The 11,993-nt window shown below is 54.8% G+C and overlaps 1 protein-coding gene across 3 annotated transcripts in view; it reads left to right on the top strand.

Moving 5' to 3' along the window:
• The window catches only part of MAP7D1 (MAP7 domain containing 1), a 9,314-nt gene extending 2,306 nt beyond the window's left edge, over nt 1-7,008 (top strand). Inside the window, exons 5-17 of one of the 3 annotated variants that reach the window (XM_015572853.1) lie at nt 1,367-1,477; nt 2,609-2,731; nt 2,828-3,000; nt 3,102-3,247; nt 3,944-4,272; nt 4,552-4,729; nt 4,843-4,981; nt 5,063-5,167; nt 5,475-5,528; nt 5,720-5,765; nt 5,867-5,957; nt 6,069-6,253; nt 6,441-7,008. In XM_015572853.1, coding sequence (XP_015428339.1) covers nt 1,367-1,477; nt 2,609-2,731; nt 2,828-3,000; nt 3,102-3,247; nt 3,944-4,272; nt 4,552-4,729; nt 4,843-4,981; nt 5,063-5,167; nt 5,475-5,528; nt 5,720-5,765; nt 5,867-5,957; nt 6,069-6,253; nt 6,441-6,451 — 1,691 coding nt within the window. In that variant the 3' untranslated portion in view covers nt 6,452-7,008. Of the gene's footprint in view, nt 1-1,366; nt 1,478-2,608; nt 3,001-3,101; nt 3,248-3,943; nt 4,273-4,551; nt 4,730-4,842; nt 4,982-5,062; nt 5,168-5,474; nt 5,529-5,719; nt 5,766-5,866; nt 5,958-6,068; nt 6,254-6,440 lie in introns of all 3 variants that reach the window. The other 2 variants (XM_006777297.2, XM_015572854.1) reach the window with 2 other exon arrangements.
• The last annotated feature ends 4,985 nt before the right edge of the window (nt 7,009-11,993 follow it).

The following is an 11,993-nucleotide window of genomic DNA, read 5'->3' as shown; positions in this document are numbered from 1 at the left end:
AGGGAGAGGCTGCAGTGCAAGGACTGGCAGCTCCCTGCAGCAGGTTTGCCTTGCTTTGTGTGACTTGTGGCTTCTGGAATGGTCTGTGGACCAAATTGTCCCTTCTCAAGGACCTGCACTATCCAGTCAGAGATGGATTCTCTTCATTTGGTTTGCTCGTCAAACCTGTCATTTTAGGATTAGCCTTCTTTGCTCCTGACAATTATTATTAGTTGATGATATGTAAAAGAGGACTCTAATGCCCTGTAGACACGGGATATTTAAAGAAAACTGTCTCGCGCCCCCCCCACCCTCCCACCCCTTATGTACCTGTCTTGGAGGGGAGATTTTTGTCTCTGAGTTTCCTTCACGTAGGGCCATCATGGATTTTGGTCTGATTCTTTGCTGGCATGTTTGCATATCTTTATGTAATGGCAGGGTTCAGTGTTTCCAGCTGTGTATCTTTCGGTGTATGTGCTCATGGATCTGGGCATTGTGTGTCTTAATATGTTTGCCTTGGTGTGTTCGTGGCCTTGTGGACCTTGGTGAGGACTCTCAAGTTAGACAGAATTGGGTTAGGACCCCAGCTCTGGCTCTTGTGGTGTGACCTCTAACTTCTCGATGTCTCACTTTCTTCATCTGTAAAATGGGGATAACAATACTACTTGCCTCCGAGGTTGTAGGTAGATGTTTGGGAGGATCAAGTGAGGTAACATGTGTGTGGTGCCCAGCACAGTGCCTGGTACATGGTAAGCATCCAACAAATGTTAGCTGTTACAAATACCATAATTAAGTTGCTTCGATGTGTTCGTGCCTGTGTGCATCTGGGTCTGACATGCTATCTCTCAGTGTTTGTGTTTCTATAACTGTGCATGTCTGCACACACGTGTGCATGCAGAAGTGCCTATCACTCTATATGCCTGTGCCTGCATGTCTTTTGTATCTGTGTGAATATGTGGGTTTGTGCAAATGACTGTGACTGTGGGTTCCTCTGTTTAGGAACGTCTCCGCATCGTCCCAGTGCGTGGGTGCTGTGGCCAGAGTGCCTTGGCTGGGCAGTGTCAGCAAGTGCGGCGCTGGGTGGCTGTGGGGGAGAGCTTGCAGCGCCCAGCCCTAGGGAATGGCTTCTGGGCCAGGAAGGCTGTAGTTTCTCTAGTTTTACTCCATCTCCTCCCTCTGTTCCTTCTCCGTCGGCTCCCCCAATACAGGTTGTCCCTGATCACCTACCCCAACCCTCCTCCCAGAGCCAAGTCTGCCTCCTCCTCCTCTTCCTAGCCTGCCCACTCCTCCCTTTCCCACCTGCCCGCGGAGCATCCTGCATGGAAGGCCTCAGTGTGCCCCGGCTCCTGTGTGGCCCGGCCCTAATGCCGTGTCTTTTCCCCTCTAGGTGGGAGCAGGTGCTCTGTGTCGGCAGTAAACCTGCCCAAACACGTGGACTCTATAATCAACAAGCGGCTCTCAAAGTCCTCTGCCACGCTCTGGAACTCCCCCAGTAGAAGTAAGAGAAGGCCCAGCCCTGCTCCCTCCAGAGTCCCTTGTAGCTCCCAACAAGCCTCCAGAGCTCAGCAAGGACCCCCGGTCCCCAGAGTCCTCACAGACGCTAGGTCTCCATCCCCACTCTACCCCTCCTGGGGTCTGTGCCCCTCGGGGGAGCCGGCATTTGGGTCTGGACCCTGAGGACAGAGATGTGCCCTGCAGGGAGGAGAACAGAGACAGAGGGCAGAGAGAGAGCCTGGCAGGGGCCTCGAGAGCAGGTGGGGATGGGGGTGGGAACAGGCAGGCAGCCGCATCTCCAACCACAGCCAGCTGGCTGGGCCAGCCTTAGGCAGGTGGCCTTGCCCCGAGTACCAGACTAGCTTGGGTGCTATGTGTGTGAAGGGAGCCCCTTTTTCTGTCTCCACCCTAGAGGGTCCATGCAATCCTGCCCTCTCTACCTTAGAACCCCAGCCATGGTCGTGGCTGGCTCCAGAGCTGTGGCCAACCAGGGTGGCATGCCCCCTGCTTCTCACTGCCCTGGTGCTCACATGTGAAGGGCCATGGTAGGAGCTATTTATAAGTTTCTCCAGCTTTTATTTGGTTCCTCTGTTGCCTAGCAACCAAATCAGCTGTTGTACCAAACCCACCTGACTGAGACTTAAAAATAACTCAGCAGCTGAGGGGACAGAGGAGGGTGGCTCAGGGCAGCCAGGCCCCCTAGCAGCCTCACCCTGTCATGGGATGCGTAAAAGTTAGGACTCTCCTGAGTCAGAGGAGCACAAGGACCCGTACTGTCCCAAATCCTTGGGGTCATGCCCCCCCACCCCCAGCCCTCTGATGGCAGGAGGGAAAGGGCCCTACCGTGGGACCCTTACTGGCAGCTCCTTGCTATCCTCACAGTTCAGAGCCCTTCCATCTGCGGGGAGTGGTAGGAGCGAACCCTCATGCTCTACAGCACTTTGTCTTGTTGCTTGGTCTGCAGTCGGGGTCAGACTGAGGGCAAGGAGTGTGGCCAGGAGTGATCAGGATAGAGCCCTCCTGGGGAGGCTCCTTGGGCTTGCCCTGGGATGGTAGCCGGCCACCCCCTTTTGCGTTTGTTTGTCCCCTGCGGCTCCCCTGCGGTAACCAGCTCCTCCTGGCATTCTCCCCCTAGATCGAAGCCTGCAGCTGAGCGCCTGGGAGAGCAGCATTGTGGACCGTCTCATGACGCCCACCCTCTCCTTCCTGGCACGGAGTCGCAGTGCAGTCACACTGCCCCGCAATGGCCGAGACCAGGGTAGGGGCAGCGGCCCTGGGAGAGCCCCCATGAGGGGCCGGGCAGTGGCCAGCCTCACGTGTGGGCCACATCCCAACCGCACTCATCCTTCTGCAGCCGTGCCGGTGTGCCCGCGCTCGGCCTCTGCCAGTCCCCTGATGCCACCATGCAGCGCCCCCCGCAGCAGCATGCACCGCTGCACCCCCTCCTCCGGGGAGCGTGGGGAGCGCCGCAAGCCCAGCTCGATGGGCAGCCCCACCCCGGTCCACCGCAGGCCCCAGTCCTCACCGGTAAGTAGCCGTGCAGGTGGGCACAGGGAGCCCAGCTTGGGACTGTGGGCACCACTCACTTCTGCTCCCTGCCTCCCACTCCCCATCCCCTTCCTCACTAGGTGCAGAAAAAGGAGAAGAGGGACAAGGAGCGGGAAAATGAGAAGGAGAAGAGTGCCCTGGCCCGGGAGCGCAGCCTCAAGAAGCGTCAGTCACTGCCCACCTCTCCACGCCCGCGCCTCTCTGCCGGCGCGGCCTCTGAACTCAGGTGGGCACAGCCTGCATGTCACCAGGCCATTCATTTATCCATCCATTCATAAATATTTGTTGGGCACCCACCTCTAGAATGAAAACTCCGTGAGGGCAGATTTTCTTTTATTTTTGAGTGTTTTGATCACCGAAGTACCTTAGCACCCAGAACAGTGCCTAGCACCTGGTAAGCTCTCAACAAATACCTACTGAGTGAATGAATGGACCTGCCAGGTACTGTTCTGGGTACTAGGGACCCTTTGGTGAGCCAAACCATGCCTCATTCTTGCTCTTATTAATCTTGCTGACTATTGGGGAAACAACGTTAATCAAATGAATGTGTAGCCCTAGCCGATGAAGTTCAGTTGGTTGAGTGCGTCCCATGCACAAAGAGGTCCCCATTCACTTCCCAGTCAGGGCACATGCCCAAGCTGTGGGCTTGATCTCCAGTAGGAGGCGTGCAGAAGGCAGCAGATCGATGTTTCTCATCCTTCCTCTCTCTTTCTAAAAACATATATATTTTTAAAAGAATATGTAATTGCAAACTGGGATATATACTCTCAAAGGAAATACTATGGTTATGTGAGAGCATATAAAGTGGGGGTGCTGGCCTCGCCTGGAAGGGGCAGTTCCCTGAGGAATGACATGCCCAGGGTGTGTATATGTATGTGTGGACTCTGTGCCCTCCAGGCTTAACATTTCCCTTTTCTCTCAGTCCCAAATCTAAGGCCCGGCCATCCTCTCCCTCCACATCCTGGCACAGGCCTGCCTCTCCCTGCCCCAGCCCAGGGCCCAACCATGCTCTACCCCCAAAACCACCATCCCCTCGAGGCACCACTGCATCACCCAAGGGGCGGGTTCGGAGGAAGGATGAGGCAAAGGAAAACCCCAGTGCGGCAGGACCCGAGGACAAGAACCAGAACAAGGGCAAGGCCAGTGAAGAGAAGGAGCCTGCAGCCCTGGCCTCACCGGCACCCTCGCCTGTGCCCTCACCCACCCCAGCCCAGCCCCAGAAGGAGCAGCCCACAGCCGAGATCCCTGCAGGTGGGCATGAAGAGGAGATGGAAAGGTGGGCAGGGCAAGAAAAGACAGCTTGCCCTGCGTGGGGGAGGTGGTCAGAGGCGTGGGCCCAGAGATGACTGCGGACTGGGTTTTGGAAGATAGGACCGTCAGCAGGTCATCCCAGGGCACAGGCCAGAGAAGAGCTCATGTCTAAGTTGATGGCAGAAGTTGAATGGGTGGGTCACCCTGAGGTCCAGGAAGCAGGCATGCAGGGGTGCTGGAGGTGCCTGAGCTGACTCCTGGACCTTGTTTCCACTCCAGATACTGCTGTCCTGACCTCACCCCCAGCTCCGGCCCCCCCAGCGACCCCCAGCAAACCCATGGCCGGCACCACAGACCGCGAAGAGGCTACTCGGCTCCTGGCTGAGAAGCGGCGCCAGGCCCGGGAGCAGCGGGAGCGCGAGGAACAGGAGCGGAGGCTGCAGGCAGAAAGGGACCTGTCTTGGAGGGGGTGGGACTGAGGGGGACGTGGGACTGAGGGGGACGAAGGGGGCCCATATGGAGGCTGCTAAAGAAGTGCGGGACCGAGCACGAGTTTTCTTTGTCCCCCAGGCGAATGCGAGAGGAGCAGCTGGCTCGAGAGGCCGAGGCCCGGGCTGAGAGGGAGGCAGAGGCCCGGAGGCTGGAGGAGCAGGAGGCCCGAGAGAAGGCGCAGGCCGAGCAGGAAGAGCAGGAGCGGCTGCAGAAGCAGGTGCCCGTCTGGTGGGACGAGGGCTGGCCTGGAAGGAGGGCTGGAGTCCAGCTGCTTAAAGCTCACTGGGGTCTTTGGCAGAAAGAGGAGGCCGAAGCCCGGTCCCGGGAGGAGGCAGAACGGCAGCGGCTGGAGCGGGAAAAGCACTTCCAGCGCGAGGAGCAGGAGCGGCAGGAGCGCAAAAAGGTATTGGAGCCGGAGCCCGGGCTCCGATGGGCGGGGCTCCGGTGGGCGGGGCGGGGCCTCTCGGGGCGGAGCCTTTCTGGGCCGGGTCCCTGTTTGGATTAATGGTACTGGTAGGATTACGGGAGTGGGCGCTGCCTTGGACTTGTAAAGGGTAGGACACGAGGGTATTGGGGTGAGTTCTCGTCCCTGGCCTGTAAAGGACTGTTATGAGCTGGAAGGACCCTGAGACCCCAGGCTGGGGCTGGATCGTGGGAGGTTTAGGATTAGGGCAGCGCTTGGGCCTAACCGATGTGGGGCTTCCAAACAGCGCCTGGAGGAGATCATGAAGAGGACTCGGAAGTCAGAAGCTGCTGAAGCCAAGGTCAGGGTTCCCCAAAGGGCAGCGTGGGGAGTGGGGGTCGGGTGAGGAGGCGGCTGGGGAATAGCATTCAGGGTGGAGGAAGGAGGCTGAGGCAAGCTGCTCAGGCTCTCGGGTGGGGGAGGGAAGAATTCAGCACCTCAGTCAGGTGGGGCCAGGTACACCTTGAGTCTGATTGCTCTTCCTCTTCACAGCAAAAGCTGGAAAGAAAGGAGGCAAGCACCAACAATTGTAGCCCAGGTAAAGGCCCTATTCCCCTCGCTCTGCCCCTTTCACCACCCATCATCATACCCCCTCCTCTCACCAGCCAGCAACTGACGGCCATTCCTTCCCTGTGATAGACGCTGTCAAAGCCGAAGACTCGCGGTCCTCAGGGCTGCAGAAGGAGGCTGTGCAGAAGGAGGAGCTGGCCCCCCAGGAGCCTCAGTGGAGGTACCAGCTCCCAATCCCAGGGTCCGGGCAGGAGTCGGGGGCGGCTGGAGCTGTGGGGTGCCTGGGCTGTCCTAGGCTGTGAGGTGCCTGAGTGTGTCCCTGCATCCACAGCCTGCCTAACAAGGAGTCCCTGGTGAATGGCCTGCAGCCTCCCCCAGCACACCAGGAGAATGGCTTCTCCCCCAAGGGACCCTCTGGTGAAAAGAATCTGGGCCGAACGCCAGAGGCTCTCCTGCCCTTCGCAGAAGCAGAAGCCTTCCTCAAGAAAGCTGTGGTCCAGCCCCCACAGGTCACAGGTAAGGACCCCTGACTCCCAGGCCCACAGCCTTCCCTCCCAGCAGCCTTCCCAGGACTCCCCAGCCTTGCCCTCTGTTGCAGCTCTGCCAGAGGCCTTCTCACACTCCATGTGCCACCCCCCACCCCGGCTGGCCTGGCTTGGAGGCATAGTTTGCCTGACTGTTTCCCCTCCTGTTTTTTCCCCAGAAGTCCTTTAAGGGGTTGCCTTGGATCCAGGCACAGCTATGAGGGCTCCTCTGCATCAGCTACCAGGATGTCTGGGAAAGAAAGAGACAGAACAAAGCCGGAAGTGGCCTGGGCCCCTGGGGGTGGGTCCTCTGTTATTTCTCATCAGCACCTTATAGACTGTTGTCTCTGGCTGGAGCCAGGCCCTGCCCCTCAATGCATTTGTGTGCTCACACGCGCGGAAACCCCCCCACACACACTCACAGCCTCTCTGGCCTCCTCCCGTGGGGAGGGGCCACCTGTAGTATTTGCCTTGGTCTGGTGGGTACAGTGGATGTGAATACTGTAAATAGCTCGTGCTCAGACTCCTCTGCCTAGAGGGGGCGGGTGCAGGAGGCAGACCCTCCCAAGACTCCCTGGGGAGATCTTCCTCTCTATTTAACTGTAACTGAGGGGGAACCCAGGTTTGGGGATGGGGCCACAGGATGCTGGTTGCTTTAGGGGTACCCATGCCCCTGCCCTCGCCTGGAATCAGTGTTATTGCATCTGATCAAACTTCTCCAGAAATAAAGTGAGAATAATCCTGCCAGTCCTGTCTATCCTTGGGGCTGGTGGGGAGCTGGTGGGGGGGTGGTGGCAGGTGACCCCCCGAGTTCTAAGAAGAACTTAAGGAGCCAGGGCCCGTGGAGATCTCCTGCCTGACGGTAGTCCTAGTGGCCTTCCACTTTCGTCATGAGTTCATTCATTTATTCCTTCACAAGGATGGTTGCATCTGCTCTGTCCCAGGCAGTGGGTTACATGCTGGGGATACAGTAGTAGGAAAAGATGTAGCCTTTCTCCTCAGGGAGCAGGTGAGTGTCGTGGACACTGAGTTGCCAACTCAACATCCATTCCCATCCCCACCTCCTTATTCCAAACAGAATCCTGACTTTGTTCAGGTGGCCATCTTCCTCCTGGATCCCACTCTGCTCCAGTGGACCCTAGCCCCAGGGTGAATCATGCTTGTAATGAGCCAAAATGGTGGTCCCAATGCCCTCGTGTGTGATGGTTTAGGTATGGGCATGTGACACAATTCCAGCCACAGACATAAAGAAAAGCCTTCCCAAAAAAGAGAAAGGAAGACAAGCCTTCTGGGCTTCTAGGAGAGGCTTCCTCACTTTTATTTATTTGGTTTGTGTTTTTTTTTAAATTATTTTTTTAATCCCCACCCAAGGATATTTTTCCATTGATTTCGGGAGAGTGGGAGAGGGAAAGACAGAAAGAAATATTGATGCGAGAGAAACATCAATTGGTTGCCTCCTGCACAAGCCCTGACCAGGGCCTGGGCTGGGGAGGAGCCTGCAACCAAAGTACCTGCCCTTGACGGGAATCGAACCCTGGACCCTTTGGTCAGCAGGCTGACGCTCTATCCAGTGAGCTAAACCAGCTAGGACTTCCTCACTTTTAAAAACGATTTCAGCCGAAACCGGTTTGGCTCAGTGGATAGAGCGTCAGCCTGCGGACTGAAGGGTCCCGGGTTCGATTCCGGCCAGGGGCGTGTGCCTGGGTTGCAGGCACATCCCCAGTAGGAGATGTGCAGGAGGCAGCTGATTGATGTTTCTTTCTCATCGATGTTTCTAACTCTGTCTCTCTCCCTTCCTCTCTGTAAAAAAATCAATAAAATATATTTTTTTAAAAAAAAAAACGATTTCATGTTAGCCAGCCTTGGTTGACCCTTCAGTGTCCCCGCCTCCTAGTGTTCACACCCTGTGTAGTCCCTTCCATGCTGTACCAGTGTTGGGCTGAGTGACTGACAGAATACAACAGAAGTGATGGGTGTCCCACCCAAGATTTGGTCATTAAAGACACCGCAGCTTCTGTCCTGGTGGCTATCACTCTTGGATCACTCCCTCTGGAGGAAGGCAGTTGGTACATCATGGGCAGCCTAGTGAAGAAACCCGATCAAGGGACCGAAGCCCCCTGCCAATGGCCACGTAAATAAGCGTGGAAGCGGGTTCTCCAGCCCCAGCTAATCCTTCAGATGACTTCGGCCTGGCCCACAGCTTGTCAATAACCTCCTGAGAGACCCTCTGCCAGAACCAACCCGCTAAGCCACTCCTGGGTTTCTAACCCTCGGAAACTGTGAGATAATAAAGGTTGTTTTAAACTGATGTTTTGTGATAATTTCTTACACAGCAAGAGACGACTAAGATGCATAACGGTGGGAAAACCCTGCTTGTCTGATATGAGGTCGGACTATGATCCCTGGAATTGCTGCATCCATCCTGCTAACCAACCCGAGGATAGAGCCAGCAGCAAGAGTGGCAGAGCACCAAGAGGGGAAGAACCTAGATCCGCGAGAGCATCATTGAATTAACCAACCTCAAAAACAGTCCTACCCCTACACAGCTTCCTTCTTCTTTAAGCCAATGGAGTTGGATTTTCTGTTATGGGTGGTCAAAAGCTGCTAATGCATCTAGGGACACAGACAATAAGTATATAAATGTACTTCCATTGTGAGATAGATACAATGAAGGTGTCCTCTACAGATGCAGCAATTTAACGTGACCTGAAGGATGTGGAGGAGCCAGGCATGTGAAAGAGTAGGGAGGAGAGGTGCAGGTACAGGGGTCAGTATGTGGGAAGCCCTGGAGGGGTCAGTGTGGCATGGAGAACAATGGGCAGAGATGGGTGGGGGAGGAGAGGGCGGTGGGGCCAAGTCACAGGTGTTGGGGATGAGGTGGGGCAGGGAATGGACTAACAGAACAGCGTCTAGGCCCTGTGTGTGTGTGTGTGTGTGTGAGAGAGAGAGAGAGAGAGAGAGAGAGAGCTCCTTTACACACCCCTCCCACCCCCAGCTCATACAGCAAGGCTGAGGCACCAACATGTCCCTGAAGGCAGCACCCTCTGAATACTCTGCAAGGGAATCACTTATTCTTATTCATTAATTCATTCAATAAATTGTGGAGGACCAGCTAAGCACCAGAGGGATGGGATGGGAAGCAAAAACCAGACGGGGAAGCTCCTGGAGCTCCCTGGTGGGGAAGATGGGCATCAGCCAAATAACCACACAAACATGTAAAAATAAAAATGTGGTCAGGGCTCTGAAGATGGGCTGTAAGGAGCAGTAAAAGCATTGAACTCAGGGAACTAACTACATTGGGAGTCAAATAAGCTACCCCTGAATAAATGGTGTTTGACCGGATATCTGATAAGTTGCTGGGACAGTCAGGAGAGAGAAGCACTTCCCAGATGAGGGGAAAGCATGTGCAAAGGTCCTGCATGACAAGGAGTTGTGTTCAAAGATCTGGAGGCTGTGAGACCTGAAGGAGCCTGTTTCACTCACCATTGAATCCTCAGTGCCTGGTAAGACGGGCTCTCAATATCTGTGGAATTAAGAAAGGTTCGTTGAGGAGTTGGAGCTGGGCATGAGGTAAGCCAGACCATACAAGGCCTTGTAAGGCTGCGTCAGTAGATTGGATTTTATTCCAAGAGTCATGGGAAGCCACTGAAGGCTATTAAAAAGGGGGTGGGAAGGGTGACATAGTCAGATTGGCGTCTTTAACTAGACCTTTCTGGCTGTTGGGTAGGAAACCAGTAGGGACTTGACTGTAAACTGGGAGATCAGTTAAAAGTGATTGCTGGGGTCCAGATAGGAGATGATAGAGGCTTGGGCTCAGGAAACACCAAAGTGTTCAACATGCAACATTAATTTATTCAAGGAATACTGAGCACCTACTGTGTGTCAGGCACATGGGTGCTGGAGATTTAGAAGTGAGCAAAAATTGATGTAGTCCTTACCCTCATGGAATTTAGTCTAGTGGAAGAAACAAACATTAAATAATATTACAAACAAATGGACAATTATAATTACAGTAGTCCCCCTTATCTGCAGGGGATACATTCCAGGACCCCAGTGGATGCCTGAAACCACAGATAGTACTGAACTCTGTATATACTATGTTTTTCCTATACATACACCTATGGTAAAGTATAAATTAGGAACCGTAAAAGATTAGCAACAATAACTAATAAAATAGAATAATTATCGTGAATGTGGTCTCCTGTCAGCAAACTAGCACGAATTTCTTTTTCCTTCAGAGATTCCCAGACAGGTTAGTTCTTACTGTAGATCTCAGCAACCTCAGCTTAGGGTTTTTTTCTTTCCTTATGAAATCAAACACTTTCACCTTTTCACTTACAGGAAGCACTTTACAGCTTCTCTTTGGCATATCTAAATTGCCAGCATCACTACTCTCATGCTTTGGGGCCATTAAGTAAAATAAAGGCTACTTGAACATAAGCACTGAGACCATGACAGTAGGTCTTACGGAGACAGCTACGAAGTGACTAATGAGTGGGTAGCACATACAGCGTGGATACACTGGACAAAGGGAGGATTGATGGCCCAGGCGGACAAAGCGGGGTGGCGAGAGTTCATCACGCTACGCAGAATGGCATGCATTTTAAAACTCATGAATTGTTTATTTCTGGAATTTCCCACTTCATATTTTTGGACCACAGTTGACCGCAGGTAACTAACTGAAACTGTGGAAAGCAACACTGCAGAAGTGGGGACGGGGTGGTAACTATGACAGACACATAAAGGAGAAGTATGGGGTGCTGGGAGAGTCAACAATAAGGGGATCTGGCCTGCTCAGGGAGGCCAGGGAGGGTGTCCCTGAGAAAGCAGTGCTAGAGCTGAGATCTGAAGGAGCAGGAGCCCGTTACCAAGGCAGCAACGGAACAGCATTTGCAAAGGCCTGTGATGAGCACAGATAGTGTAGTTGGAGCATAGAGAGAAGGAAGGTGGTGCCAGAAAGGCAGAAAGGACCAGGCCATTTAGGGCCCTGTGGGCCCTGCTCTGAGTTTGGAAAGGTATTGAAAGATGTCAGCAGGGGGTGAAGATGGGGTTGGAAAATATTATCAGGGCTACCACCCCGAGAAAGGATTAAGAGGAGAGAAGACGAAGCCTGGAAGTAGGGAGTCCAGACAAGAGCACCAGTTCTGGCGAGAGATGATGGGCACGGTCAGTGAGTGGTGGATGGAAACCGAGAGGTAGGAAGAGGAGGTGAAAACGTGGATTGGACATGGGGAACGGAAAAGAAAGGTGTCGAGGATGATTCCCAGCTTTCGTGGCCAAATAACGACATGGATACTGAGAGGGGGCCGATCCTGGCTCTGGCCTGGAAGTGGCTGGAGAAGGTCTGCGGCGCAGGGCGGGGGCAGGTCCCGGCTGGGAGGCGGGCGGTGCAGGGGAGGTTGGAGGCGGGAGCAGGCTCAGGGCTGCGCCTGGGGGCTCTTCCGGGAAGCCCTGGGGCTGGGCTGGCGAGAACTGGCCGGGCTGCAGGAGGCGGCCTCCGGCTCTATTTCCAGGTTTTCCGCCGGAGACTTAGGAATGTCCGGTCTGTTCCTGGGCAAGACTGAGGAGCAGGGAGGCGGAGGCAGCGGCCCTGCTCTCCGGAGAGGCCTCCCTTTCTTCATCGCTGCCCTTTCCCCAACAGGCCAGACAAGGCAGGGCCAGAGGCGGCAGCAACTGCCCTTCCCTCCGCCTCCCTCCCTCCGCCGCCAACGCTCCGGAGCTGCGGCGCTTAC

The sequence above is a fragment of the Myotis davidii genome, unplaced genomic scaffold, assembly GCF_000327345.1.
Source record: "Myotis davidii unplaced genomic scaffold, ASM32734v1 scaffold88, whole genome shotgun sequence".
Taxonomy (NCBI): domain Eukaryota; kingdom Metazoa; phylum Chordata; class Mammalia; order Chiroptera; family Vespertilionidae; genus Myotis; species Myotis davidii.
The sequence above is the reverse complement of the archived record's forward strand: the minus strand, read 5'-3'. Positions and strand labels throughout refer to the sequence as shown.